The sequence below is a fragment of the Takifugu flavidus genome, chromosome 2 (assembly GCF_003711565.1).
Source record: "Takifugu flavidus isolate HTHZ2018 chromosome 2, ASM371156v2, whole genome shotgun sequence".
Classification (NCBI taxonomy): domain Eukaryota; kingdom Metazoa; phylum Chordata; class Actinopteri; order Tetraodontiformes; family Tetraodontidae; genus Takifugu; species Takifugu flavidus.
In genome coordinates, this window is record NC_079521.1 from 19,014,982 (window position 1) to 19,042,046 (window position 27,065).

Genomic DNA, 27,065 nt, shown 5'->3' on the forward strand with positions numbered 1-27,065 from the left:
TGTTTTGGGTGGTAAACTTCGTACACTCAAGCGCGTGCACAGGCGCGTCGTTTGTCTCCCCCTACTGTTCAGGGCTGTAAGCGCGTTGCCCATTAACTCGGTTTAGGCGTAATCAAACTAATCTATGTAAAACTCCATTCTCCAGAATATTCTGGATATGTCAATGTTCTGTGAAAGAAAGTGTCCGTATGACAAACTCCAATTTTTCAGAATATGTTTTTCCAGCTCTAAAAATAGCATATGCGTGTAATTTCTAGACACATTTTAAACCTTGGTTGTTTCAATTTAGCCAACAGTTTACCAAATAATTAAGCAATACATGCATGTGTGCCATAACATTTTAACACTCACCACCTAATTTGTCATCGTTATAAATACTGTTTTATTTATTAATTTCATTCAAATTGGTAAAAAAATAAAAAAATAAAAAAAGTGAACCTTTTGATAAACTATAAACACGCTTTCTCTATACAAATATATCTGGGCTGGTTTTATTTTGAAGGATCACTTACCGGAAGAATCTTCAGCTGCGGACCGGAAGTCGATCTCTTCCACGCCATTTTGAGATATTGTGCAGCCCACCCGAGCTAGCCTTGCTTCCTTGAGGGCAATGTGATCGACTTTTCCGACGATATGCTCTGTCGTTCTTAAAAAAATCCGTTAATCAGCTGATTAAAGTTTAAATATATATAGTTCGTTTCGACATCACTCCTCCCATTATGACCACCGACGCAACCGCCGATCAGGTAGCTAAATGCAGTTTTGTCGAACGACAAGCTAATCTTAACCTTTATATGCTGCTTCAACTTCTACTTTACTTAAATATTACAGTCTAGTTAACGGTTGGGATGTGTGTTAACTGTTAAATCCGCCCACATGTGAATGTCAGTGTTAGATAGTCCTCACATCTATGTTTATTTTATATACCATAAAGTTTGGCCTACTTTCCGTTGTGTGGAATGGCTAACTTTAGCATCGTTGCTGCTAATTCCGCCATTGACCATATATAAGCACTTTTTTCATAGGCTAACTTTATCTGATGTAGCTTTAGGTTAGATTAATTTTCCTAGGTGGGGCATATTTTATAGGTAATACTAGTAGGGCAGAAAATGTATCATTGATTTTCTATTTAAGCCTTCTTTGCTCTATGAGTTAAGGGGCGTGGCCAAGGTTACGATAGAGTGACGTTGAAATCTAATAATCATGTTTTGGTGTCAACGTTGGCCTCATTGGCTATTAAAGTGTCCTTAACTCCCACCTAAGATTGTAATCCTTTTGTCCTGCATCATTTGTGTTGTTTTGCAGGCGGCATCTGAGTATATTCCAGAGAAGGTGAAAAAGGCAGAGAAGAAGTTGGAAGAAAATCCATATGACCTTGACGCATGGAGCATTCTGATTCGAGAAGCACAGGTTTAGTGACACAGAGTTGTATTCCTGGTTTTTGATTAAAATGGGAAAGGGCTGGGTGGGGGGTAGTGGTTTAGTTCTTAACCAGTGATACTATATTTGTGTCTTTTCTCACTGTCTGGTATGTAAAAACAAGTCGGAATGTTCATGCATTCTCCTCCTTTAGAACCAACCCATAGATAAAGCAAGGAAGACATATGAGCGCCTTGTCACGCAGTTCCCAAGCTCTGGCAGATTCTGGAAACTTTTCATTGAAGCTGAGGTTAATAACTTTATTTTCTCTTGAGTGTGCATGGCTGGGAAATTTCCATCAATGATCAACAACGTGATTTTCACACAAAACGCAATGTCTTGTCTACATGTTTAAAGTCACAATTCATTTTTAAAGTTAAAAAAAGGGGTGGGTAACAATTTACAGTTCTTAGTTTGTCTCCCAAATAAACCCTGCACAACAAAAATCTGCATCATTAAATTTGCTCTTGTTCTTTTGGAATGTCTCCAGCCCAGGCTAGATGGGTGAATTGTGTCTTTAAACCAAAGAAAGGGGAAATTGGTCCCATCAACAGTTCCTTTTCATAGATCATGATGTTCCCAGGTTAAAGAATACATCCTCTACGTCCTTCCTTTTACAAATGGGGTAAAGTGCATTTGTTGCATGTTTGGTCTGCAACAGTATTAAACTATTTTAATAGTATTGGAGTGCATTAGCGTTTTATTCACTTGTCGTGTCAATTTATTGCCTCCTGTGTCCTTTCTTTTGGATAACTTTATGAACCAATCCTTGGATGTGTGGGCCGTTCGTTCCTGGGTCTCCTTGAAAACATGAGCAGTGACCTCTTGACCCGAGTGCATTCGACTCAACGATTCATTCTACCCACCTAACGTTTTATTCCTTTGAACCTTCCCTTTGCAGTACCTTTGGATTATATACTCAGCATCACAGAACATTCCTTCATTTGGCCTTAAAATCACTTCACATTAATAAGCATTAGAGTGGAGTCCAAGAAGTGGTAAAGATTAGTGCACTGCTGGGAAATCTACAGTTCCAGACATTAGAATAGGAAGGAAGTGAGATGATGTTTCAGAGGGGGAGGAACCAAGCCGTGTTAATGCAAGTGCCTTGGAAGGCTTGAGTCTACCACCTAGTGGTAATAAATATCTGGCAGGCTGGCTGACAGCCTGGTTAGGGTTTGGAAGGATTTGATATTTACCAATACGGTGCTGTCACATCATTAGGAAGAGTCTGTTCAGGGAAAGAGACTTTTTCTCCTATTTTAAATGGTTCCATATAGTAGAAAAGGGCTGATTAATATAGGAGTGTCCTTTTAAAATGTTTAAATGGCAGTTTCGGAAGTTAACTTGGCATATTCCTTGTGTGCATCCCAGATCATGTCTGAATCACAAATGATTACGACACCCAGCGTTCGTCCCAGTTAACAGCTTGGCAGAAGTTTAGATCTGAAATTTGAACCAGTAGATTGATGTTACATTCAAAACAAATTTGGTAAGTATATGTATGGGATGGCGCAGTGGTGCAGGGGTCAGGACTGTGGCCTCGCAGCAAGAAGCTCTGCAGGGTTGGGGGCTTCTCTGTGGACTTGGTATGTTCTCGTGTGGGTTCTCCAGGTCCTCTCGCCCCCCCACAGCCTAAAGCTATGCATTAGGAGGATAGGTGACCATACTGACCTTAGGACTGATTGTGAGTGTGGATGGTGCTTTCTCCTCTTTGTTACCCCCCCCCCTCGCCCAAAGGCAGCTGGGATAGCGTGACCATTAGGGAATACAGTGGTAGAGGAGGATGGAATTATGTGCATCTGTAAGATCCCGGCTCTTACAGTCATTTGCATTAAAGGGTTTGTTGTGCTTCCTTTCAAAGTCGTCACTAATTAACACTGAAATATCCTGACGAGAAGCATTTTGGAGACTCACTTTTCTCTAACTAAAAATGTGCTGTGAGTGATTTTCTTCCTCAATAGAAACTAACGAAAACACTTGTTTCTGCGATGATTTTAACAAATACAGGTTTTTTATAATGCACTTTTCAACATTTAACCATTACCATCGTTTTAGTGAATCCTTTATGTTCTAACGGCACAATTATGATACTAATACTTGGGTCTTGTGTAAAGTTCCCTCATTTACTCTGTCAGGATCTAATAAAGTTAGTGGGCATCTCTGAGGTGATGATTGTGTCTTAATCCCGTCACTAAATCCTAAACGGACTTTGAAAGCAGTCAGTTGGGGGGGGGGGGGGGGGGGACAGGTCTGCAGGATGAGCCTCCAACATCTCATCAGCATGTTATGTCACTGCAGTGTGTTCCCCTTTAGGATGGTGCACGAGAGCTCAGGAGATGACTGGATGCTGTGAAATGGGCCAGTTTAGTGCTGGTTTGCATCCTGAAGGACAGAAAGATCGAGCTGCACTGAAGCTAAAGCAGCTCGAGTTTCCTGTTTGGCTCTGGATCGTAGGTGGTTTCGCTGTATCTGCAGTTGGAATCGGTGCGTTTGTGGCCACAGAGCTGTAGAAAGTTGCTCCTTCTAAGGGTTGCGTAACACTCCAACAACTTAGGTTTATGCATAAAGTGCAGGAAACTTTAAAAATATACTGTTGCAATAATAAAAAAACATCCTTGGGAGTCCGTTGGGTGATGCGCTGTCTCCAAACCTCCGGGACTGTTTAGGGTCTCCTAATCTCATCAAACAACGTTAGATTTCTCTCTGAACATTTTCCCTTGACAGCAGCTGAATTTGGTGTTTTGTTGGCTCATCAGCATCAGTGTGACGAGCTTGAGACTGAACCCAGTCCCTTCTGTCTTATAGCATTGTGCTCTGTAACTACACAAAATAAACCCCTGATTTAAAGTGGCCGTTTTTGTGTGAATTTCACTTTGTTGATCTTGTGTGGGAGCGAGAGGTGTCACGTTGTCTCCTTCCTAACCGCCAGGGCAGCGGTACCAATTAATGTTGCATTTGCGCTCTTATTTGCAGATCAAGGCTAAAAACTATGACAAAGTAGAAAAGGTAAGCAAGCGTCACACTGTTGGCGCTAACTCGTGTGTCTTTAACGTGTGTAAAGATTATTTGCTGTCTGTCTGGTGAATATAACACACAAAGTCTAAACTCTGTCTAAACACCGTTCAGTTAGTGGTGCTGGGTGATCAGTGGTGCCACGCTCCGACTGACAGAATCCCGTTACTGTCCTACCTGAAATGTCCTACAGCAAAATTATTCTTTCACAGCCTTCGAGTTGTTCTGAGATGAAATGTTTGTCCTGAAGAATGTTATTTCCCATCATTTCTTTCCCCTGAATGTTGGTATCCAACCCATAATCTACAAATGGCTTTAAAGTCTGTCTGTAATCAGCTGAAATGTGGGCGTCTCTAATGCTGGTGTGTAACGCTCCTTCCTAATCTGGCCTGAGATCCAGCCAGAACCACAGCTGGAATCCTCCCACATCAGATATACACTTAGTGCTCTCATGTTTGTCCTAAATGTGTTGTATTGAGCTGATCAAGAATCTGTCTTGGCTCCGCGGAGTCTTTAAGTGTTCTTGCCTGTCCAGTTGTTTCAGAGGTGTCTCATGAAGGTGTTGCACATCGACCTGTGGAAATGCTACCTCTCGTATGTCCGAGAGACTAAAGGAAAGCTCCCCAGCTACAAGTAAGAGAACACAGCACTCCAGTTGCGTGTGAAAACGCCACCGTGTCGGTTGTTTCATGTCATTGTTCTTGCTGCCAGAGAGAAGATGGCCCAGGCATATGATTTTGCCCTGGACAAAATCGGTATGGAGATCATGTCTTATCAGGTACGTGAAGCCTGAAGTCTGGCAGCAACAGCCCCATTGTGAGGAGATCATAGACGTACATAGACCTAGGATGAGCTCGGCATGGTCGGGCTCCCGTCCGGAGTGTAAAGCACCCATCCTGGAGCCAAACACCAGGATGGGTGAGCAGGGCACTGTGATTTGGCTGAGCCCCCACACTTACTGTCATGGCAACGACACTGACTGACTGTAAATCCACAGAGACGGTCAGCTGGTAATAGAACACGAACAACTGTCTGCCTTCACACTTCCTGTCGCTCCCGTATATTAAACGAACCACTCAGCCACCACGACCTGCCCTCGTTACCGGTCAGGTCGACATCACTCGATGCTTTTGGAGACTTCTAACAGCTATTCTCTGTTTTCCCTAGATTTGGGTGGATTATATCAACTTCCTCAAAGGAGTGTATGTGTTCTGTTTTTCTTTATTCGGACACCTTGACAAATGATTCCGATCTTTCAAAAAGTTGCTCTCTGGGCTTCCACTAGTGAGGCCGTAGGCTCGTACGCAGAGAACCAGAGGATCACAGCGGTGCGCAGGGTGTATCAGAGGGGCTGCGTCAACCCCATGATCAACATCGAGCAGCTCTGGCGCGATTATAGCAAATATGAGGAGGTGAGCGGCAAAGAGGGTCTCGCCAGGGTGCCTTGCTTATAGCTGTAACACCTGAGCTGTCTGCTCCACCAACAGGGCATCAATGTTCACTTGGCTAAAAAGATGATTGAGGACCGGAGCAGAGACTACATGAACGCTCGCAGAGTGGCCAAGGTGAGCGTCCCGCAGCTGCCCGCCACTCCTCCATTCCATGGAGGAACGCTCTGGACTCGCTGTCTAAGCCTTTTGCTTCTGTACTGCAGGAGTATGAGACGGTGATGAAGGGGCTGGACAGGAACGCACCTTCAGTACCGCCCCAGAACTCCCCTCAGGAGGCTCAGCAAGTGGAAATGTGGAAGAAGTATATCCAGTGGGAAAAAAGCAACCCTCTGCGTACAGAAGACCAGACCCTCATCACGAAGAGAGGTGACTGTTGGTCTGTGGGGGGGCATCTTCTCCCGGCACCAATCACTAAACAGCGCTGATGTGATGCTGTTGTTGAGGCCCCTCTTCTCTGTTTCAGTCATGTTTGCCTACGAGCAGTGCCTGCTGGTCCTGGGCCACCACCCTGACGTCTGGTACGAGGCAGCTCAGTACCTGGAGCAGTCCAGCAAGCTGCTGGCAGAGAAAGGGGTGAGGGGCTGAAAGCTTTGGCCTTTCGGTTGTTGTGTTGTGTGTGCAGACGTCCCGTTTAAACACAACCTTCCCGACAGGACATGAATAACTCCAAACTGTTCAGCGACGAGGCAGCTAACATCTACGAACGTGCCATCGGGACTCTTCTGAAGAAGAACATGCTGCTGTATTTTTCTTTTGCTGATTATGAAGAAGTTAGTGTCCATCAAACCTCCAAATGCCCCTTTTTCCTGCGCATTCATCTAAAATCGTGCTCGGGGCTACCAGAGACTGACCTGCATCTTTTTCGTTCTTCACAGAGTCGCATGAAGTACGAGAAGGTCCACAGCATATACAACAAGCTGCTGGTCATCGAGGACATCGACCCTACGCTGGTCTACATTCAGTACATGAAGTTTGCCAGGAGGGCAGAGGGCATCAAATCAGGCCGCTCCATCTTCAAGAAGGCCAGGGAGGACCCCCGCACGCGCCATCACGTCTTCGTGTCAGCAGCTCTGATGGAATACTACTGCAGCAAGGTGCGTGCACGACCAGTCTGCACCACACTCACATCCAGAGGTCTCAGCTTATCCCAGATGTGTCTGCCACACAGGATAAATCAGTGGCCTTTAAGATCTTTGAACTGGGTCTGAAGAAATATGGCGACATTCCGGAGTACATCCTGGCTTACATCGATTACCTCTCCCACCTAAACGGTAGGTTGTGCGTCGTTGGACGGTTCACTAAAGCCGTTTCCTCACTAATAACTGGTTCCATGAAGCGCGGAGAGGAACTAAAACGGGTCTCTTTTCTTCTACCCTGCAGAGGATAACAACACCAGGGTTTTGTTTGAACGTGTCCTCACTTCAGGAAACTTGTCTCCAGAAAAGTCGGGGTAATGTCTGCGACTCTTCAGTTTACGTGGGGGTTATGTGGAGGTGGCAGATGTTCATTTCCAGTGTTTCTTCATTCGTGCAGTGAAGTCTGGGCTCGCTTCTTGGCTTTTGAGAGCAACATCGGAGACCTGGCCAGTATTCTGAAGGTGGAGCGCAGACGATTCAGTGCCTTCAAAGACGAATATGAGGGCAAGGAAACTGCCTTGCTGGTAGATAGATACAAGTTCATGGACTTGTACCCCTGCTCCTCCAGTGAACTCAAAGCCCTCGGCTACAAGGTGCAGACCACACTCACACACCTCATTTTTCTGTTCTCTTCTTTTCCTGAGCGACTTTGTTCTGTGTTTACAGGATGTGTCTCGTGCCAAACTGGCAGCGATGCTCCCAGAGGCTGTGGTGGCGCCCTCCGCGCCTACGTTAAAGGATGAAGCGGACCGTAAACCGGAGTACCCCAAACCGGACACTAACCAGATGATCCCCTTCCAACCACGCCACCTGGCTCGTATGTAGCACCAAGCTAAAGCTTTGTGCAAAGCAAAGTATTCGCGTTTTTCACGCCTCTCCACTAAAACCTTCTCTAATTTTTGGGATTCCTTTCTCATCACAGCTCCAGGGTTACATCCAGTCCCCGGAGGAGTTTTTCCCGTCCCCCCACCTGCTGTTGTCCTCATGAAGTTGCTCCCACCGCCAACATGCTTCACCGTACGTTGCGTGATCTTAACCCTTTCATATTGGAGGTTTACAAAGAGCAGGTATGAGAAGAGCCTGTTTGTTGCTGCAGGGTCCTTTTGTTCAAGTGGACGAGCTCATGGAAACCTTCAGGAGATGCATGCTTCCCGAGAGTGAGTAGCTTTCACGCTCTTCTTGATAAAATAAGTGGAGTGTCAAAGGCCGCAGTCCAAACCAGTGGAAGACTCTTTCCCACCTGCCTCTGGGAACGCCTGTCTCCTGCTGGGAGGACAGAAAACCTGGCTTCCCTATGTAACTTTATATTTGAACGCCAGACACCACGGTGATCAGGTGACAATCATGTGACTGGGGCAGGAGGTGAGCTGTATACCAGGGACTTGACGAGCTGTGCTCCACCAACCGGGTTTTCTGACCTCCCAGGTGGAGAACTTTACATTTGGAAGGGCCGTTCTCCACCTGGGAGGACAGCAAACCCGCAGGGGTGCTGGAAACGTGTCGCTAACGTGTTTTATCTGTGCCTAAAGCCGTTGACGCTGCTGTAGAGCTGATCACTGGAAGACCACTCGATGCTGCAGGGGACGGAAACGGACCCATGGAAAACCACGCTGTTGCCAAGTCACTGAAGCGGCCTAACGCGGACTCTGACGAGGAGGACGACAAAGGAGCAGTGGCCCCTCCCATTCATGACATCTACCGCTCACGTCAACAGAAGAGGATTCGATAAGTTAACGATGTCCCCTACAAGAATGTAAAACCTTTCAGCTCACCGGGCGTCTGCTGAGCGCAGAAGACAAGCAACACATCACACCCGCTGTGCACCCGATTGTTCTTGTGGCTTCTTTTGTTATCAGTTTTTATTTTTAAAGACTGACCATTATACTGTACAATATTTTTAATTCAAGTTGTTACTTTTGGAGCACACCTCGGATTTGGTCTTGTGATATACCATCGATGGAACAAATGCTTTGTTTTTGTTTGTTTGATTTTTTTTAACTGGAAGAAATAGTTCTTGTCAATAAAAGTGGGAAAGGACTCAGCTGGATGAGTGTGTTTGGTGTGTGTGCTGAAGCCTGAGCACTAGTGTTACCGCTAGGGGGCAGAAGAGGGCACCCGACCCGCAGGGCCCCTGCAGAATAACTTTAAATAGGTTTTAAAGTTCCTTCGTCACAATTGTTTGTTTGACAAATAGGACATAATCTCACATATAATCTTTAAATACCCGTTAAACATCTGTCTACCGATAATGATGTAAAACGCCACATTTAAGGAAGAGGGAAGCGACACCATCAGCTGTTACATTATGGTTTCGAAATCTGCGCTTATTTTCACTCAAATGGACAGAAGACAGTTGGCTCAGTGTTTCGACGTCAAGGACAGAGGAGACAGTCATAGTCTTTCAATCAACATGATTAAAGACACATGAAAGGTTTCACAAGTCCGACGGTTTAATTAAAAAACGAGTCCAAACCATCTCAAAATTAAATAACGCCTCTTGTGCCGACGCTACGTGACATTCCAGATGCCTCTCAGATACATTCTTTCATACACTACATCTGTTATGACGCTTAACTCTCTTAACTACCAAGAACTCAGTTCCCTGACTGAGCAACAACGTGAGGATTGTCCACAGTTTAAATGCTTGTTTGCACGGAACACGAGAGCAGACGCACACATCACGAACACGATGGCCACCGTGCAAACAAAGGTACCAGAAGCATCAGATTCTCCTCATCTTTCCGAGCTTTAACCACCTGAAGGGCTTTTCCTGTTAGCGTCCTGCACCACAAATGTCCTTCAATATCGCAGCTTATCACGTTTTTACATGTAACGTTCACAGTCCGGTTCAGAGGTCCGACGGAGGTCAGTGCGACGCCGCGTTCACACTCGATAGTCTTTTCCCAAAGTACTCGACAAAGATCTCCGGGTGGCCTTTGTAAAACTGTCCCAGCAGCCGCCTCTTCTCCTTGGAGGAGAATTTGGGGTTCTCGTGGATCGTCCGCAGTAGAGACCAAAGTTCCTCTTTGGTGGTCTTTTGACCAATTTCCGAATACGCCTCGGCGCCGACCCTGGTGCAGAACGTCGGACCTGCAGTCGGGAGGAATTGTGAGATGAGCTGCTTTGAATCTCAGACAAACGGAGGGAGACGAACCAGCTCTCACCTGTTGCCGTGTCTGGATCCTTCCCTTGAATCAGGTTCATGATTCTGTTGCTGACCAGCTGGTGCAGTGAAACAGGAATCTGGTGGCGGGAAAAAGCAAAGTTACAGGCTGTTTCTGAAGCGGCGTTTAGATGACCTTGAAGAGCCTGCTGACCTTGAACAGATCGCAGTGGTTGTCCATCATGAACAGAACCATCAGGTCCACCTTTCCTTTGGAGAGTCTCCTGCTGTAGACGATGGCGCTGGAGAACGACCTTTTCACCGCCATCCTGTTCTCAATCTAGCAGAGAAACTGTGAGTGAGTCTGGGTCAAACGGGCGCCTGCACCGCTTCGCCCGGGGCTCCGCTCTCACCTCTTTGTGCAGTTTGATCTCCTGGGATTTGGCGGCTGTGGCCATGAACCTGAGGAGCCGACGGAGCTCCTCCCTGCTGCGAGAGTCCTGCAGCTTCAGGCTCAGCTGGAGGGTCTCTAGAGCTTGATCCAGCTTTCCGTTTACTGACGCCAGAGAGAGAAGGAGAGGTCGGGTTCACAAATCAGCACGTGAGCTCCAAAGGCGAAGGCGGATCGTATCGTACCAAGCAGCTCCGAGATGCCGGAGTGGATGTCGAAGACGTGGTTGCTGAGCAGAGGGGGCTGCTGCGTGTGTCCGTAATGCTGCGCCAACACCTCGTACATCAGCCTTTTACACCGAGGCAGGTCACTGGCGCAGGCCGACAGACCCCTGCTGACCTCCACCACCAGCTCGTCAGGCAGGAACTCCAGGCAGTCCACCGCTGCCGCCATCCAGTCGTCGGCCCTGAGGGAGCGCCGAGGGTCAACACTTCAGCTCCATAAAGACCCCCCGAGAATTAAACAGACGAACGGGGACGTTTTTCCTCTTTAGCACAACGCACAGATCAAAGTAGAGAGAAGAATTTTGCCATCCAACCATGAAAATCGGATCATTGTCCGGTCTCTGAAGTTGTCAGATTATTCTGTAATCTGTGAACGTGTAAACATCATAATGGGGCACCATAAAAGTCAGCTCCTCACCTCCTGAGTCTTACGGCACTATTTTGTAGATACTCCACGACCTCCTGGAGCGTCTAACTCAGGGTTTTCCCCAACTATCACATTTCCGAAGTGCATGTAAACGCATCATATCTGATTATTAGCATTATCTGATTGCTTCCAGCTAGTGGACTTTTGTGATCATGAGAACAGACTCACTGTTATTTCTTTGGCTACCAATAGGGGGCACCATTGCTATTAGTGCATGTCACCAGTAGGGTGCGCTACTAATGCTGCAGAGATCATTTATGGACCCTCCACTGAAACCATGTCCTGCGGCTATAGGGTGTCACATTTTTCAAAGAGCCAGAGTTTGGCATTGCCAAAACATGATCAACAAAGTGCACCTACACTTAAATTGCTCTCTCTGTTGACTAATCTTTACATTATATTAAACAGTAGTATAAATGTATAATACTTCTGCAACAGACTTTTGGACAACCAGAGCTGCAGGTGACTTACTGTGCTTCACTGAAGGCCTTGAGGACCTCACGGTCGAGGTAGCTGGACGTATACAGCAGGTCCTGGTCACTGTCTCTGCTGGGGAAAGATGGCTGCAGGGCGTCTTTGCCCTCTAACAGGTTCTCCAGCAGGGGGAGCTCTATCAGCTGCAGCAGTCTAAACACCGCCTGCTGCTGCCACACCTCATCCACAACTGTGAAAACAGTGGGAACAAAAGAGGTCAAGAGGTGCACGGATACTCAGACACATGGTGTGAGACTTATGCGACTCCCTCATCCAAGAGGAGACAACTTACGCTCCTGAGAGAGGCCGAGGTTGATCATCTGAGGGGTGATTGTGGAGCTCAGGTTGAGGTTTCTCAGCACCTCTTCCACTGATTTGTCTGTCCGGAATGGGGAGTGTGTGGTGTAGCGCCGCACCTCTTCACTGGAGAGTCATACAACAACAGCAATCAGTCCAACGCTGAAAAGGACCATCAAAGGAACAACGGTGGCGTTGGGACCGATGGGGGGGGGGTTTAAACCGAAAAACACACAAAAACAATTGCTCGCTTTGCAACAATGGATCATTTTGCAGCCACGCAAAGCTTTTTATTTTTTTTATATTTCGGCCCCCGCTGCAAATAACAAAAGCCTCATTTATACTGAAGAACACTCGGGTCCTCTGACTCCGTCTGTCTGGTCATCCCTCTTTTCTGTCAGCACGGCGTGGGCGCGGGGGGACGCTCATGGCTTTGAGGAGACTTCTGATCATTTGACTGTGTAAAAACATTCTGAGGGAACATTTTAGAGACGTTCCCATCCGTGTCAACGCACCGTGCCCCTTCGCTGTGATGATTCAACCATTAAAAGTGCCACCATCTTGTACACGTGGTGTCATTTGCGAGCAGGAGCTACATCTGATGTTTCTCTGACCCAAGTATGAATCTCTCGACTAGATTTACTAGCTGCATAAGAAGCAAAGCAAAAAGAGTCACGGCTAGAACATCTGGCGCGGCCCAGTCCCATATTTTTGACAGCTAAAGTTAAAATGAGCAGCATTGTATCCTTGAAACTCATAAAACCGATGTTATGTTCACACACTGGTAATGAGAACAAGACACATGGGAGTGGAACAGTCTCAGGCCACGCCTCATTTGTGAAGCAGGTGGGGAAAATAACAGATTGGGGATTAGTTGTCGAGGAAAGAACGACAAAGCGAATCAAAGCTTTGCTGTGAGGATGTTGTGACACGCGTCTGTACCTGTCACATGACGGACTGTAGCTGTTCTTGTTCCTGCTCCGCGTCCTGTAGCCGCTCCTGATGGTGGCAGTAGACTGAGAGTTGGCGTTGTCCAGCGGCGCCGAGGGGCCGTGCGTTGGGCTCGGGAACCGGTACAGGCTGCAGCTGCTGTCCTCGAACGTCACCCGCTTCTTCTCCTTTCCAAAAACTTTGGCGCCCACCGGCTCAAACACCTTGGAGTCCATCAGGGCCTGACACAGCCGGACGGCCTTGTAGCGGGGCACGGGCTCGTCGCCGAAGAAACGGTTCAGGGTCAGATGTGCCAGAACCACGTCCACGGCCTCGGAGCCCAGGAAGCAGTCGTGGTAGGACTTGAGGTTGTGGCGGCGGCGCTTGACCTCCACGTGGGTCTGGAGGTTGGAGATGATGCTGCCCCAGATGTAGGTGGCTCGGAAAGGCTTCCCAGCCATGCCTGGTTCTGGTGGGGGAGGGAAGAGGAGCGTTGGAGGACTCGGACTATGTCGGAACATGTGGAAGTGCTCTCTGCCTCTACCACACATGCTGCCTCCTGCCTGTGGGTGTAAACACAGCTCACCTGTAAATCAGCAGCTGCTCTGTTTTCACTTTGTTTGTTGTGTCTGAGTCCTTTTGGGCCGGAGCGCCACCGACACGTGCACAAAGCCCAAATGTTTCAACTGCCCCCCCCCCCGAAGCTTCGTCATCGGGCTGTTTGTTGCCGTTTGCCCGACGGAGATTCACTCGTGTGTCACTTGGTCTGGAGCACGGCGAGACGCCGGCGTGGCCTCTGTCCCCCCAACGGGACACGTAGGAGCTGTGGAGCAAATGTTGGGAGGGTGTCCGAGAGCCTCCCCGGGGCCAGGGGCCATCAATGTGATGGTAATGAGTGAGCGGCGGGGGGGCGGGGGGCAGTGGGGTGGTAACACCACAGGCCAAACACTTTCTGTAAAACTTTCTGTAAATTCTGACACTTTTTGAGGCAACGTGCAACAGCGAGCAGATGTTGGCTCAAAAGGCGTCCGGAGGCTCACGGGAGGCAGATGTCGCCCCCGTCGTCCACATTAATCACATCTGAACACAAGTCTAAGGAAGGGAAATGTTAGAATAAGAAATGGAAAATAAATCTGATTCCTTCAGTTTCCAAACTTTGTGCAGAACTTTAACTTCACCCTGAGACTCAGGAACATCGTCTGGATGACCACTTCCTGCTAGAGTGCTAAAGGTCACACCTCTGGGTCACATTTGCTCAAGACTCGTTGCTGTGACAAAACCATTGTTGGTGGAGATAAACTAATAATAGTCCCATGATTTAACACACAGAGGAGAAAAAAGTGGCAAAGAAATGATGAGATTGGTGGTTTCTAGAGGGGGGGGGGGGGGGGGGGGTAATATCAGCATGGTTTTAAAAATGTGAGGTTTATACATAAATACTTTATTCAAAGTAACCTCAGTGAATATGGTCTAAACTCAGGACTATTCAGTTTCACAAAACAATCGTTTTCCTTGATTTAGTTCAGGACCATCTGGAGGGCCCCACCAGGGGTTCCCAGATTAGCACTCACACATAAATCCGGATCTCATCATTATCAATAGTCAATCCATTAATGGGGGGGGGGTAGAGCAACCCTGAGAACTTAATTAGCTCTGTCACGCCGCGTTTGTCGCACCAGGCTGAGATCTGAGCCAGGGCTGCTTCTCCAGAGTGGTTTGATGTCAGCAGAGAGTTTTAGAGATGGAGCTCGTCTGGGGAAGCGCTGCAAACACCCGCACGGTGTTTGCACACATCCGCGCAGGTAAATAAGCGCAGAGGGAGACTGACTGGTCCGTGGAGAGGAAAATCTCCCGTGCGCGCATGTAAAGCAGCAAAAAAAACATCACACACCACCTCCAAACACCGAGGACCGATAAAAAGATAACCGCCCACGGAACATTTTCCTGCTCACGCTCACACACACACACGCACACACACACACACACACGCCAGGAATCCACCTGTCCTACCTGTCTCACGCACGGGCGGCTGTATCGACGCAGAGCTCAAAGTCAGTGGACACAAATCTTTTCAACAGCTGTTTTAAGATGAATTAAAATGAAGCTTCACCAGTTATTAACAACAAGGGTTTAAGGGTTAATTATGGAAATAAGTCCTTAAAAGAGCTGTGGGATCAGTTCCGTTCAATAATAAGAAACTTTCGGGTCGCGCGTAAAAGGCAGCAGATAAACCGCGATCACCAGTGAGCCCCAAACTCCCACAGAACCGAATTTACGGCCACATTTGTGCGGAAACCTCATGTTCGGGAGCGAGAGCGAGCCAGACTGGACCTACCTGGTGTTCTGTGCGCCAACATTTCCTCCCGTCACGGCAAAGTCAGCCATTCAGACCATGTCGTCGCTCTTCTGTTCGCCAAAGTGACGCACGCAGCCCTCAGCAGTCAACCCCGAAACCACCCCCCCCCCCCCCGCGCGCGCACACACACACACACACAACACACACACACACACACACACAGAGATGCATTATTCATGAGCCAATCACAGCCCCTGCCCGCGGCAAAAACAAAAGGCGCTTCCTGAAGCTGCAAAAAGAAAAGAGAAATCTTTGACTACACCAGGAACTTTTCCCTCCTCAGAAAATCTCACCAGAAATTGTGTCATGAAAAGTGTCGTTTTGCACAGGAGACAGGTGTGAAACGCCTGTGTGGGATTCAAGTGGCACCAAATGGAAAAGATCTTGTGCTTCCTCCAGAAGAGCATCGTTGAGAGATGTGACCACCAGCCCACGTGACCTGGCGCCTTCTCCCCTACAGGTGTCATGTGACAGCAGGTAAACTGACACCGACGCCGTTTGTTGCTGACAGGACAGTTATGAGCTGGAGGGCAGCAGGTGAGACGAGCGCCCAACCGGTCTGATGGCTGAGCCTCGGTGTTGTGTACACTAGGTGAGGTGGCCGGGGGGGTTTATGGAGCACGCGTGGAGTCGGAATCACCTGAACGCGCCACCTACAACACCACCTCTTGGTTCCTTCACCCCGGGGAGGAAAACCAAAACGTGGACATCCGTAACCAGCTCTGACCGCTGGAATGCGGTTTCCCAGCAGGAAACGAGCTACGAGAGCTTCCTGCAGTCGCCATCACAAACGTCTGCAGCTTCACGTGCACATTAATCACCAGGAATTCGCTGCCTACACAAGCATCTCAGGAAGCTAAATCACCGGTGTTGGCTTCACTGTCACGTCTGAATGGAGGAAACCTGCGAGATGCAGCTGATAACCAGTGAGACTGCAGGGTGGAACTGGTTGGACTGGCCTGCAGAAGAAAGGGAGGTGGGCGAGCGACAGAGGCCGAACATACATGAGCTGCTGTTTTCTTCCTTCCTTCCCCTCCTGAGAATTTGGAGAAATTCGACCCCATAAAAACATTTGTTACGTGGGGCCTTAAATTAAATATATGTGTAGATAACCGCTTATAAATGCTTCCAGCTTCCTCTTCTGCAGAGGGCCGGACAGTCCCAGTCCCACCACCACCACCCAGTCCCACCACCACCACCCAGTCCCACCACCCAGTCCCACCACCATCACCCAGTCCCACCACCACCACCCAGTCCCACCATCATCATCCAGCACCACCACCACCACCCAGTCCCACCACCACCACCCAGTCCCACCACCACCACCCAGTCCCACCATCATCATCCAGCACCACCCCCACCCAGTCCCACCATCACCACCCAGTCCCACCATCATCATCCAGTCCCACCACCACCACCCAGTCCCTCCACCACCACCCAGCCCCACCACCATCCAGTCCCACCATCATCATCCAGTCCCACCACCACACCAGTCCCACCATCATCATCCAGTCCCACCATCATCACCCAGTCCCACCACCCTCACCCAGTCCCACCATCACCACCCAGTCCCACCACCACCACCCAGTCCCACCACCACCCAGTCCCACCATCATCCAGTCCCACCACCCAGTCCCACCACCACCACCCAGTCCCACCATCACCACCCAGTCCCATCACCACCCAGTCCCACCACCACCACCCAGTCCCACCACCACAACCCAGTCCCACCACCAACAACACCAGTCCCACCACCACCACCCAGTCCCACCACCACCACCCAGTCCCACCACCACCACCTTCATCTCCTCACACACAAACATCCATTCCCGGCTCCCGCGTCTCCTCGCTCCCTCTCCCACTCGCTGAACAATGTGGCTCATTAAAAATTCAGGGCTTTCACGTGGGGAGCAGATGCCGGGTATCTGTCTCCCGGCTGTGGTCTTACTGGAATCCCACACGGCTCCAGAGGACAGTGGCGCTCCTCAGAGGCGACGCCGCTGCAGCACAGAGACACTTTTGTCTGCGAGGAGCCGCCGCTCACTTCTGCATCACGGCGGGGACAGTTATATTTTATTCATCGGCCTCGCTCAATAATCCAACGTCTGCGTGAAATAGTTTGGTCATGAGGGCACGTCTAACCTCCCCCCACTGAAATATGAGGCTTAGGGTAGCCCCAGTGGAACCACCTGAGGGCAGATTACTGGAGTTATTCTTACTCCTTCCTCCCGACGGTGCTACAGGAAACACTGACGAGAAGAAAAAATCCTAACAAAGCAGAAAGAAAACTAAGACATGCAGCAGTTTATTTACAAAAAGCACCTGGAAGAACACACAGGTGTCTGACAGCAAGAAAGGTGGAACCCATTTCACTGGGAACAGTCATAAACAAGAGGCAGCAATATTTAGTGAAAATATAGATCTTTGTTGCAAAATGTAGGTGGTGTATGCAAAGACGTAGAAAGATGGTCTGTTCATTTCATCTTATCCTCATACAAGTGGAGGACAACCCAAAATATAAGAAAAGGAATAAAAAGAAGCACCAGTCTGCATCGTTCAGCAAAAGGATGTTGAATTGAAACCACAGTATAGAGATTAGATGCAGAATATTAAAACTAAGTTCTCTTCAGGAGAAACGCTGCAGAACCACCTTCCCTCCTTTTGATTTATACAAAATGTACATTTTACACCAGCTGGCACACATTAAAAGGGTTTTTATCTAAAAGGTTATTTATAATGTATAGATTTTTTTTACTTTTACAATAATTAGACTCTTGTACACGTGAACTGACGTATTAGATGACAAAAGCTAATATCAACTCTATAAATTTTATGTCCTATACTGGGTCATTTCTACTTTATGATCTGTCATTTAACTAAAAAATAAAACAAATATATAAATCTACACAAAAGGTCCTAAAGGCTGAAAAATTTAACTATAAAAACTTACAAAAGACTTGGAGTAAAATTAGGTGAAAGTCTTTGTGATTGAAGTCCTCCTCTTCCGACGTTCTCCTCGTCAATGTTTGCCCCCCCCAGACTCTTTAGGCCCCGGACGAGTCAGTCCGCACTGCAGGAGGAGAGCCACTGCACTCTTCTGCCGGTCACGGTGAGCCAGGCACTCTTCTGGTCGATGCAGATCATTGGCAGGCCTGCTGCACTTGATTGATCAGCTCCCCAAAGCGATCAAAGAGCCCCTCGACCCAAGCCCCGTTCTGCAGACACTTCTGGACCGTCTCCATCTGCCCCAGTTCTCCCGCATGCACCCGGAGAGACGCAATCTGCGGGGAGACCAAACAGAGAGACAATGGATTGAAACCAAGGACTCAAGCGGATCAAAGTGCAGCACACAGGTGTGTGACAGACCCACCTCATCCTTACACATTAGGTAAGTGTGATACTTGTAATGCTGCAGCGAGTGGTACAGAGAAAACCACTGTGTTCTCTGCTGGTCCACCGTATACTCCTAAAAGAGGACAATCACGGACAATCAAAGAATGTCTCCCTGATATTTGAAAACATAAACTGATGTCACATACAATTAAAACTAAGAGACGCCACGACTCCCCCTGCTGGACATTTCTCGCAATCACAGGGTCTCACCTGTGGCACTTTGTTTGGCATCTTGTAAGGCTTCATGGTTTTCTTGTTGTAGGCTTTCCCACTGAGCCGCACTTTAAAGGCTGGAGTTTCTCCATCTTTCTTTAGTTCGGTCACCACTGAGATCTCAGGAAAGTTGTCTAGGGCTGTCTGGAAGGGGCAGAGAACAGGTTTAATAATGGCTCCCGACACTCATCAATAGCACTCATATTTTATTAAAGGCACACCTTTAGGACCTGGCCTATGTGTAGTTTGTGGAGCAGGCGTTTCCTGTTGTCAGTAATCATCCCATCAACCCTCTTCATATGTGGCAACAGCAGCTCGTCTACAGACAGGCCAGCATGTCAACTTAATTACTGTATTTTAGATTTTGCATTATCAAACCAGTAGGTCGGGACCAAAAAGTCAATTCACTCACCGTTTGCTCGTTCGAGTGCTGTTACAAGATCTTCGTCCAAGGCAATGCTGATAAGGAGCTCCACAAAGCTCTTGAAGGTTTCCTTCATGGTTCGGGTGTTGAGGAACCGTGAAGCAAACGGTACCGCAGGGTTTAACTCTAAGTACGAGCACAGGAGAGAAGCAGCTTATCACCAAAGGTATGAAATTAACCGAGTGAAACGGCAAAAAATAAATGCTTACCATCTTCTTCTCCACCTTCTTCTGCAGAGGATCCAGAGGCAGCGAACTCCTCTTTCCATTTCCTCCTCTTCTTTGGTGGAGGTTCCGTCCTGGCTTTGAGCTGTTTAGGTCGGGGCCTTTGGCTCTGGGACACAGAGGACGGCGCGGCTGTCAAACCCAGCAGGGTTTTCATCTGAACCCCCCTAGGAGCCAAAAGAGAAACCGTCAGCCCATCTAAAACAGCCCCCCCCCCCCCCCCCCCCACACACACACACACATACCTCAGAGAATTCATGGGTTTGCAGCGTGGCTTCCGACTGCAGAGTCTCACGTACTCCCTTTTGTTAACTGTGTCCAGGAACTTGACATACACCCTTTGGTACATGGCCTTGGCATCACCGAAATACCCAAGGTACTGCAGGAACAACGGAAACAAAACTTTCATTGGGAATTTTTATTCCCAACAGGAAGTTGTGACGACACCAGCAGCCAAACTCAACCGGGAACTAAAGCTCGTAATGGACACCAGTGCAGGCTTACGCTGTTGGTGGCTGAGAAGACCCTCTTTCCATCTCTTAATTCGGGCACAAATTTCTGCAGCAGAGCCTTCTGAACTTTCCAGATGGCTGGAGGTTCGCTGCCCCCTTTCATCGTCACCTGGACACACAGGTGAACAAATATGGGTCCGCCCGACACAGGCAAACACCTGTCATTCACCGCACAGCGCGTTCCTGGACGTACCTTCAGGATGTCGATGTCCTCGTTCCTCACAACAAACTCGTCTCTCTCCCGGTACATCCCCTCTCCCCCGCTGTCCGACAGCTCTTCATCGGTCAGTCCCTCGATGGCCACCGTCTTCAACCGCACGGCTAGCTGAGCGGGCAGATTGTCTTTGGGCTCGTCTTTGGCTGCAAACGAGGTTCCTCCTGAGATGATGCTGCTGGCCTGTGGAGGACTCGTCATCTGTGGCAAACAGCCCTTGGTGACGGAGCGCAGTTGTTCTGCTTTCATCAGAGAAACGGGCAACTGGTTATCTGAGGAAGTGGTTGAGAACAAAAGGAAAAGAGAGTGTTTGTAGCACAACGCGTCAGCCCTTAAACCGAGGTTTGACTCAATCCAGGGACACTTGACCCCCAGACCTCAGACGGCTCTCGTTACCTGTCTTGTTTTTATGATCCGAAGACTCGTCCAGAGCTGAAAGAGCTGAGCTGATGCTGTTTCTCAGAGCCTGGTTCCTCCCTGTGTTCTCTTCTTCATCTGAACTGAACGACGGCAGAGTCTCCAAGTTCTTCTGCAGATCTTCATCCAGACGTTTCGGTTGGCAGCTGCCCCCTTGAGTGTCCTGGGCTAGCAAAGGTGGGGGGAGGGTCTGCAGCTTGTTAGGCAACGCGGCGCTGGGACACGGCGGTGGTTTGGACACGGTGCAGGGCTTTTTCTGGCGGCTGAAGATCCGTGTGGGACTTGGTGAGTATTGCTGTTTGGGTCCAAACTTGATAAAGTCCAGGAAGGAGCCGATGAAGCCCGTCTTGACCTCCGGCTGTTTCTCCTCCACTTCGCGGATCTTCTGCCTGACTCTCTCCTGCTGCAGGCAGCCATCGTAGGCGCCGTGGGAGGAGGACGGCGAGCCGATATCGCTGCCCCTGGAGTTTTGCCTCTTTGCCTGCCCGCGCTTGTTGGACCTGGCCTGGCCAGTATCGTCCTCGGGTCCAGCTGGTTTGGTCGAGGCCTTGGACCGAGCCTTCTTCTTGGAAAAATCTTCACCGCCTTCGGTGTGGTTATCTTCTGTTTTGACACACTGTGCATGTCCTTTGATTCTGTTTGGGAAGCCGGACGGGTCATACACCTGCCCAGTTAGATGAAAGTCGTTCTCCGAGCTCACTCCATCCTCATTTGTGTCCAGTTCCGAGCTGCTGTTGGGGTGAAGAGACTGACCGTGACAATCGGAGCCCATCTGGGTGCCGTTTAGAGCTATGGGGTGGGAGTTGGCGACGCCTGGATGTTGTGATGAAGAGAAACTGGGTGACATATGCCTTAAATCCACAGTGTGGAAGTGACTCTTAGAATCAGCTGTGCTTGGCATCACCATGTCAGCCTCAGCAGAAGACGTCGCTTTGGCAAAGTCTTGTGGTGTGACGCCGCAGGCTGCAACGGTGGCAGCCAGGATGTCGTCCACATTGGATAAAATGTTTCTGTCATCTCCCAGCAGGATGGATTCAGGGAAGCAGATGGAGTTGAGGGAGAAGTTGTTCTTGGCATCGTTGGTCTGCTGACTCGTCTGGTGGCTGTAGTGACATTTAGAGGAATCGGGACACCCGGAGGTGGACACAGACGCCGCAGTGTTCTGAAGTTCTCGATCCATGTGAAGATATTGAACCGGTCCCACGTCTTGGACCGGCTGGATGTTCTGCACCACCTTTGCGTTGTCACCATTGTGAATTAGAGGTTGAGGCAGAAGAATCATTTGATTATGCTCAAGGAGAACCTGACTGCTGGGGACAGCAATAAACTGGGCGTGAGCAGGAGCGGCCTGGCTCTGGTCACCCTGCTGGTTCTGTTGATGTGGTTCTGGAGATTTCAGCTCAAGCGGGTGCTGCTTGAGCTGCTCTGGGCTGAGGGGGACAAGTGACGGGATCATTTCGTTTGAGTTTGTCATTTTTATGGCGGCGCTTTCTTGCTCGGTGGTACCGCTCAGCTGAACCTGTTGTTGGCCCTTTATCAGCGCTACATTCGTGTGACCCGCTCCGATGAGCTGCTCGTCTGAGCGCGAGCTGCTTCGGATGACGCTTTGGGTTTTGTGATGATCTTCCATTTTTGAAACCACGTAGATTATGTTGTTGTGAATGGACAGGTTACTGGCTGCAGCGGTGACCTGGTGAAGAGATTCTAGATCCTGAATTGGAAGCTGCTCCAGTTTATCTTTTGCCTCTTGTATTAGGTTCTCATTGGTCTGTAAGGCTTGAGCAGGAGAAGAGTAGGCAGGCAACGAGGAAGCTAACACATACTTATGGGACTGCTGAGCCAATGTGTCGTGGAGCTTACCTCCTGCAGAGCACTGTATCAGGCCGTAGTCCTGGGAAGAGTTTGAGGTGGGGTGACTGTGCAGGCATGTAGGTGGATAAGAGGGAAGGGACTGGTTGAGAGGCCGTCCTGCGATGTAGCTCTGAGACCGCGTCGCTGTAACTTGGGACTGCGTGGTGAAGGACACGTTTGAAGGACCCTGAGAGTGGGAAGCGGGGTAGCTCTCAGCGAGGTTCCCCTGACATAAACCCCGAACCTGGGCTCCGTAGTGGAGCTCCTCCCCCTGGTTCAGCCCAGGAGTAGAGGAGTAAATAAGAGTCTGTGTAACGGACGCCACATGTTCAGACTGGATGGAGAGGGGAGGCAGTGTTTTGTAAAGGGGGGGCAGCTTGTCTGCTGTGTCATGAGCAGCCTGGGGCTGAGTGGGGGGGGTCATGTAGTTCTGAGTAAGGCTGCTAGACAATAAGCTGGCAAGCTGGACCGACTGCTGATTAGCAATGACTGAATTCTGCTTCTGTACCTGGGAATACTGTTCAGGAGAATCTCTTGTGTGATCCTGAGAGTGGGGGAGACCCTCCTCACCCGCAGGAGGATGAGGAGCAGCTTTGGTGGAACCGTCTTCAGCCGCTGACAAAGAGGACGAATAAGCTTGGGTCACTGAGTCCGTTTTGGGTTGCGAAGCACCACCGACATCTTGTGAAGACTGTGGTTCTGTGGAAGGACTGCAGGACACCGTGTTCTGACTGGTCGGGCCCTGCTGATAGGATACATCCACTTCACCGCCGGGGCCAAAGAACCCCTGTAAGGAGTGCTCCGAACTGGGCATTTGTTCAGAAGCCGTAATGCTGCTGGAAGGCCTCTGGTGGTGTTTGATGACACTACATTCACGCTGAAGAGCCCTTTCAATAGAGCTGGATAACACTGTGGCCCCATAAGGCTGCGCGGTACCGTGAGAGGCAGACAGGTTCGAAGGCAGCAGGAGGTGCGGAGCCGACTCTTGGGCCGAGCGGTACGTGGACGACTGAATGGGCAGAGCCGAGCCCCACGTCGGGGAGGACAGGTGGTTGAAGGCCAGCGCGGCGGGGAGCACCGTCTGGCTGGGTTTGATGTGGAGGAGCGGGTCGTGGTGAGAAAACAGGCCGTTCGTGGAGGTGCTGAAGGCGGGATCTGGGGCCGCCAGAGGAGAGTTGGTGGTGTAACTCCTGGAGGCGTAGGTACCAGTGTGCTGGTAGGTGGACAGGGCAGCGGGAGAGGGAAAGGTGGCAGCAGAAGGCAGGGCACCGGTTAGATAAAGCTCCGTGGTGGACGTGTTGCTGCCTGGATCGTACAGATAATAAAATCACAAGATGGTAAACAAGCAGGTTTAAACGAGGCATTTTTAAAAAAAAACGGTATATGCTAAAGATAAAAAGGGTGACATAGATCCATTACTGCTCGGGTCCGTTAGATTTAGGAATTACAATAGGAATAATTCCCAATTCTTAAATGTTCTTCTTCTACTGGGGTTCCTCTTTGATATGATCATCAATGCCAACAATATTTGGCAGCCAATATTCATTTTAAAGACCCTGAAGAAGAAGGCGCGCTCTCACCAGTAGTCCATGATGGTGGTCTGAAAGGAGGAAGCAGTGAGGCACTAACAGGACCGGTCTGAAGACTTCTCGTCTCCATGGCTGAAAGGAAGCTCATGATTGAGGTCTCCGAAGTGTTGCTGCTTGAATCAAGTGCTGCTGACAGCAAAAAAAGGGAAAATAACATGAGGGGAAGACGTAAATGAGCAAACAGCCCGATTATGGCCGGCCATTAGATTAGACTCAACGTTAGTGTTACTGCAGGTGGACGAGCAATAAAAAGCACCCTAACCCTAACTGTATGCATTAAACTGAGACCTCCACAACATCATTTCATGACACATGATGATGATGATGATGATGTAATCCGGTGAAGACACAAGTATCTCCATTTCTCCTTTGCTGTTGACGCCTGGCCAGGAGCCAGTGTGTTTGTCATATACACAGAGGGATGTGTTCACGTTGGCATATTTACTGACATTAACGAGCATTTGGCCGCTTCCAGCAGTGGTTTTACATCAGGCACTGAAATGGGAGGCATCTTAAAAATTTGAGGCCTTAAAACAAACGTCTAGCGAACCTGTTGCCACGGTTCCCGTTTGACTGTGTCCAGCATGTAAAACTGACCTGCAGATGCATTAAGGTGGGATGTAGTGTACATGGGAAGCTGGTGTGCAGAGTTGTAGCTCTGCCTCTGTAGGAGCTCCGGATCGAGGTGGGCTGCACCATAACTGGAGCTGGAAATGAAGAAGGACAAATCACAGGCTGCACGACTCAGGGAGCGACCTGTTGGCTTCAACTGCAGCACTGTGTTGGAGCCATTTAGGACAGTTTGATCCACTAATGCCGGTCCAGCCCCACGAGCTGTGGTCAGAAACCAAAACGTCCCGCGGGACTCGTTTAGAGACGACGCGGCCGAGCTCGGGATGGAGAAGCAGCAACGATGATATCAGGTTTGCTAATGATTAATAAACGTGGACGGGGTGAAAGTGTGTCATCTGACTCTTTATGGTCCCTTTAACACACACACACACACACACACACACACACTCACACACACACACACCACACACACACACACACACACACACACAGCTTTCCCAGCTCTTCTCCAACATGAACAGCCGATCATATTCCTGACGCTGACATTTTGTTTAGGTTGACACATAACAGGAGGTTGAACCTGAATAATGTGATATTATTGTGTTATTATTGTGTTATTATTGTGTTATTGTGTTATTATTGTGTTATTCGCCACGTCGTGTGGTCGATGCATGTCGCCCGTTGCAACAGTGTTGCAGACCAACTACAGTGTTGCAGACCAACTACAGGGTTGCAGACCAACTACAGGGTTGCAGACCAACTACAGTGTACAGGGTTGCAGACCAACTACAGGGTTGCAGACCAACTACAGGGTTGCAGACCAACTACAGTGTACAGGGTTGCAGACCAACTACAGGGTTGCAGACCAACTACAGGGTTGCAGACCAACTACAGTGTACAGGGTTGCAGACCAACTACAGGGTTGCAGACCAACTACAGGGTGCAGACCAACTACAGGGTTGCAGACCAACTACAGGGTTGCAGACCACTACAGTGTACAGGGTTGCAGACAACACAGGGTTGCAGACCAACTACAGGGTTGCAGACCAACTACAGTGGGACCAGGAGCTGCGGGAGAACCTGACCAATTGTTTCTTGCACATAAACAAGAATCCGTCCTCACACAGCTGTCAAGTCTTTGAGGGTTTTAAAAATGGCATTATAGTATTCTAGTAATAATTTTTCCTCTGTCTGTGATAATACTGCATTTGAAATGGACAGACTCGAGGTCAACAGCTGACTGATGGTTATATCTAATGAATTTTAGGATTTTTATTTAGACTCTGACAGAATGTAACATGACGAACGATCCAAATATAAACAACTCCGATCCAGCATGTAGCCTCTCCAGGAGCTAACTAGGTGAACATGGGTTAAGAGGTGCTTTAGAAACCACATTATATGCACATACATCGTCTCTTTGCACCACAGCTATAGATTCAGGTGGCACAACAAACGTGATTAGCATTAGTAGCAACGTTTGATTAATTACCTTTCACATTTAACATTAAAGAGCACCTGTGGATCAAAAACGGAGTAAAGCTTTTCCCGAGTTGGCTGTGTGTCGGCTTTAGTCGGGGAAGAATCACAAAATCACCCGTAGTTTGCACAAAACTACGTCTGCACGGGTTTTCTGCAGGCACCTGGTGCTAACCAACATTAGCCAGAAGGGACACATGAACGCTCTGAAGATTCCGCCAAGTTTAAAGCCTCGACAACTCCTCAAATTCGGAGAAAATTTAATTCCTGCACAGTTGCGACGGGCACCAACTGTGCTTCGCTGAAGGAGTAAAAGCAGAGCCTCCATCACCGACACTCTTTCCCGGAAGCTGCCCGCTCCTTCCTCCCCTACCTTGGCTTGACACTAGCGGTGCTGCGGTCATAGGCCCAAGAAGCGACGGGCTGTGCTGGTGGAGCCAGCGCGTCCGCGAAGCTTGAGCTCGGGTAGTCCCCGTCCATCATCCGGTGAGAGATTCACTTCCCGGACGGAGCTTCGCGGAGCAGCGGGCACACATCGTAGCAGCCCGGGGTCCACCCCACCGACCCGAGCAGGCAGTTCCGTCTCAGCGCTCCGCACAGCCGGGAAAGCCGCAGCGAAGCTGCGCGATATCCAGTTTAAAAATGCACTTTTTCGGCCTTCGGAGGTGGGCTCGATGTTGCCTTCTGTCCCGTCACGGAGCCGTGCACAGCCTGCATGGTTTCACGTCCCCATGTTAGTGGATTTCCCAGGATGCACCGCAGACTCCGGCTGGAGTTTCGTAGTTTATCTTCTTCCCGCAGAAAACTCCGTTTCTCCCACCTGCGTGGCGGATCTTGGTAATGAAAGAAGCTGCCCTTCACCGTAGCCATTTCTGTAATATTTAGACTTGGAT

The 27,065-nt window shown here is 49.2% G+C and overlaps 3 protein-coding genes across 8 annotated transcripts; 1 reads left to right on the forward strand and 2 right to left on the reverse strand.

Moving 5' to 3' along the window:
- Positions 1-527: 527 nt before the first annotated feature.
- cstf3 (cleavage stimulation factor, 3' pre-RNA, subunit 3) lies at positions 528-9,062 on the forward strand. Its single transcript, XM_057025614.1, has 20 exons — positions 528-746; positions 1,306-1,410; positions 1,574-1,669; positions 4,396-4,428; positions 4,970-5,067; positions 5,146-5,212; positions 5,602-5,636; positions 5,720-5,846; positions 5,922-5,999; positions 6,089-6,251; positions 6,349-6,458; positions 6,539-6,655; positions 6,761-6,979; positions 7,054-7,156; positions 7,266-7,335; positions 7,419-7,614; positions 7,688-7,838; positions 7,944-8,038; positions 8,118-8,178; positions 8,551-9,062. The coding sequence occupies exons 1-20, from the start codon at positions 720-722 to the stop codon at positions 8,748-8,750; spliced, it is 2,151 nt and encodes a 716-aa protein (XP_056881594.1). The 5' UTR covers positions 528-719; the 3' UTR covers positions 8,751-9,062.
- Positions 9,063-9,448: 386 nt separating this feature from the next.
- On the reverse strand, positions 9,449-15,415 carry depdc7a (DEP domain containing 7, paralog a). 3 transcript variants are annotated; one of them, XM_057025617.1, is made up of 9 exons: positions 15,263-15,415; positions 12,940-13,396; positions 11,993-12,123; positions 11,698-11,890; positions 10,761-10,981; positions 10,538-10,680; positions 10,339-10,464; positions 10,186-10,264; positions 9,449-10,111 (listed from the first exon to the last, which is right to left on the reverse strand). In XM_057025617.1, exons 1-9 carry the CDS (start codon positions 15,282-15,284, stop codon positions 9,888-9,890), a joined length of 1,596 nt encoding a protein of 531 aa, XP_056881597.1. In that variant the 5' UTR covers positions 15,285-15,415; the 3' UTR covers positions 9,449-9,887. The 3 variants fall into 3 exon arrangements, with proteins under 3 accessions (XP_056881597.1, XP_056881596.1, XP_056881598.1); XM_057025616.1 differs by having other exon boundaries at positions 12,940-13,490; positions 15,263-15,412; XM_057025618.1 differs by lacking the exon at positions 15,263-15,415 and adding an exon at positions 13,514-13,665.
- Positions 15,416-17,572: 2,157 nt separating this feature from the next.
- Positions 17,573-27,044, reverse strand: qser1 (glutamine and serine rich 1). 4 transcript variants are annotated; one of them, XM_057017083.1, is made up of 13 exons: positions 26,546-27,044; positions 24,718-24,827; positions 24,112-24,249; positions 20,660-23,836; positions 20,243-20,535; positions 20,042-20,158; positions 19,783-19,916; positions 19,523-19,704; positions 19,302-19,439; positions 19,111-19,208; positions 18,887-19,033; positions 18,654-18,749; positions 17,573-18,564 (listed from the first exon to the last, which is right to left on the reverse strand). In XM_057017083.1, the coding sequence occupies exons 1-13, from the start codon at positions 26,653-26,655 to the stop codon at positions 18,424-18,426; spliced, it is 4,881 nt and encodes a 1,626-aa protein (XP_056873063.1). In that variant the 5' UTR covers positions 26,656-27,044; the 3' UTR covers positions 17,573-18,423. The 4 variants fall into 4 exon arrangements, with proteins under 4 accessions (XP_056873063.1, XP_056873071.1, XP_056873087.1 ...); XM_057017091.1 differs by having other exon boundaries at positions 24,112-24,246; positions 26,546-27,043; XM_057017107.1 differs by lacking the exon at positions 26,546-27,044 and adding an exon at positions 26,186-26,528 and having other exon boundaries at positions 24,112-24,246.
- Between the last annotated feature and the right edge of the window lie 21 nt (positions 27,045-27,065).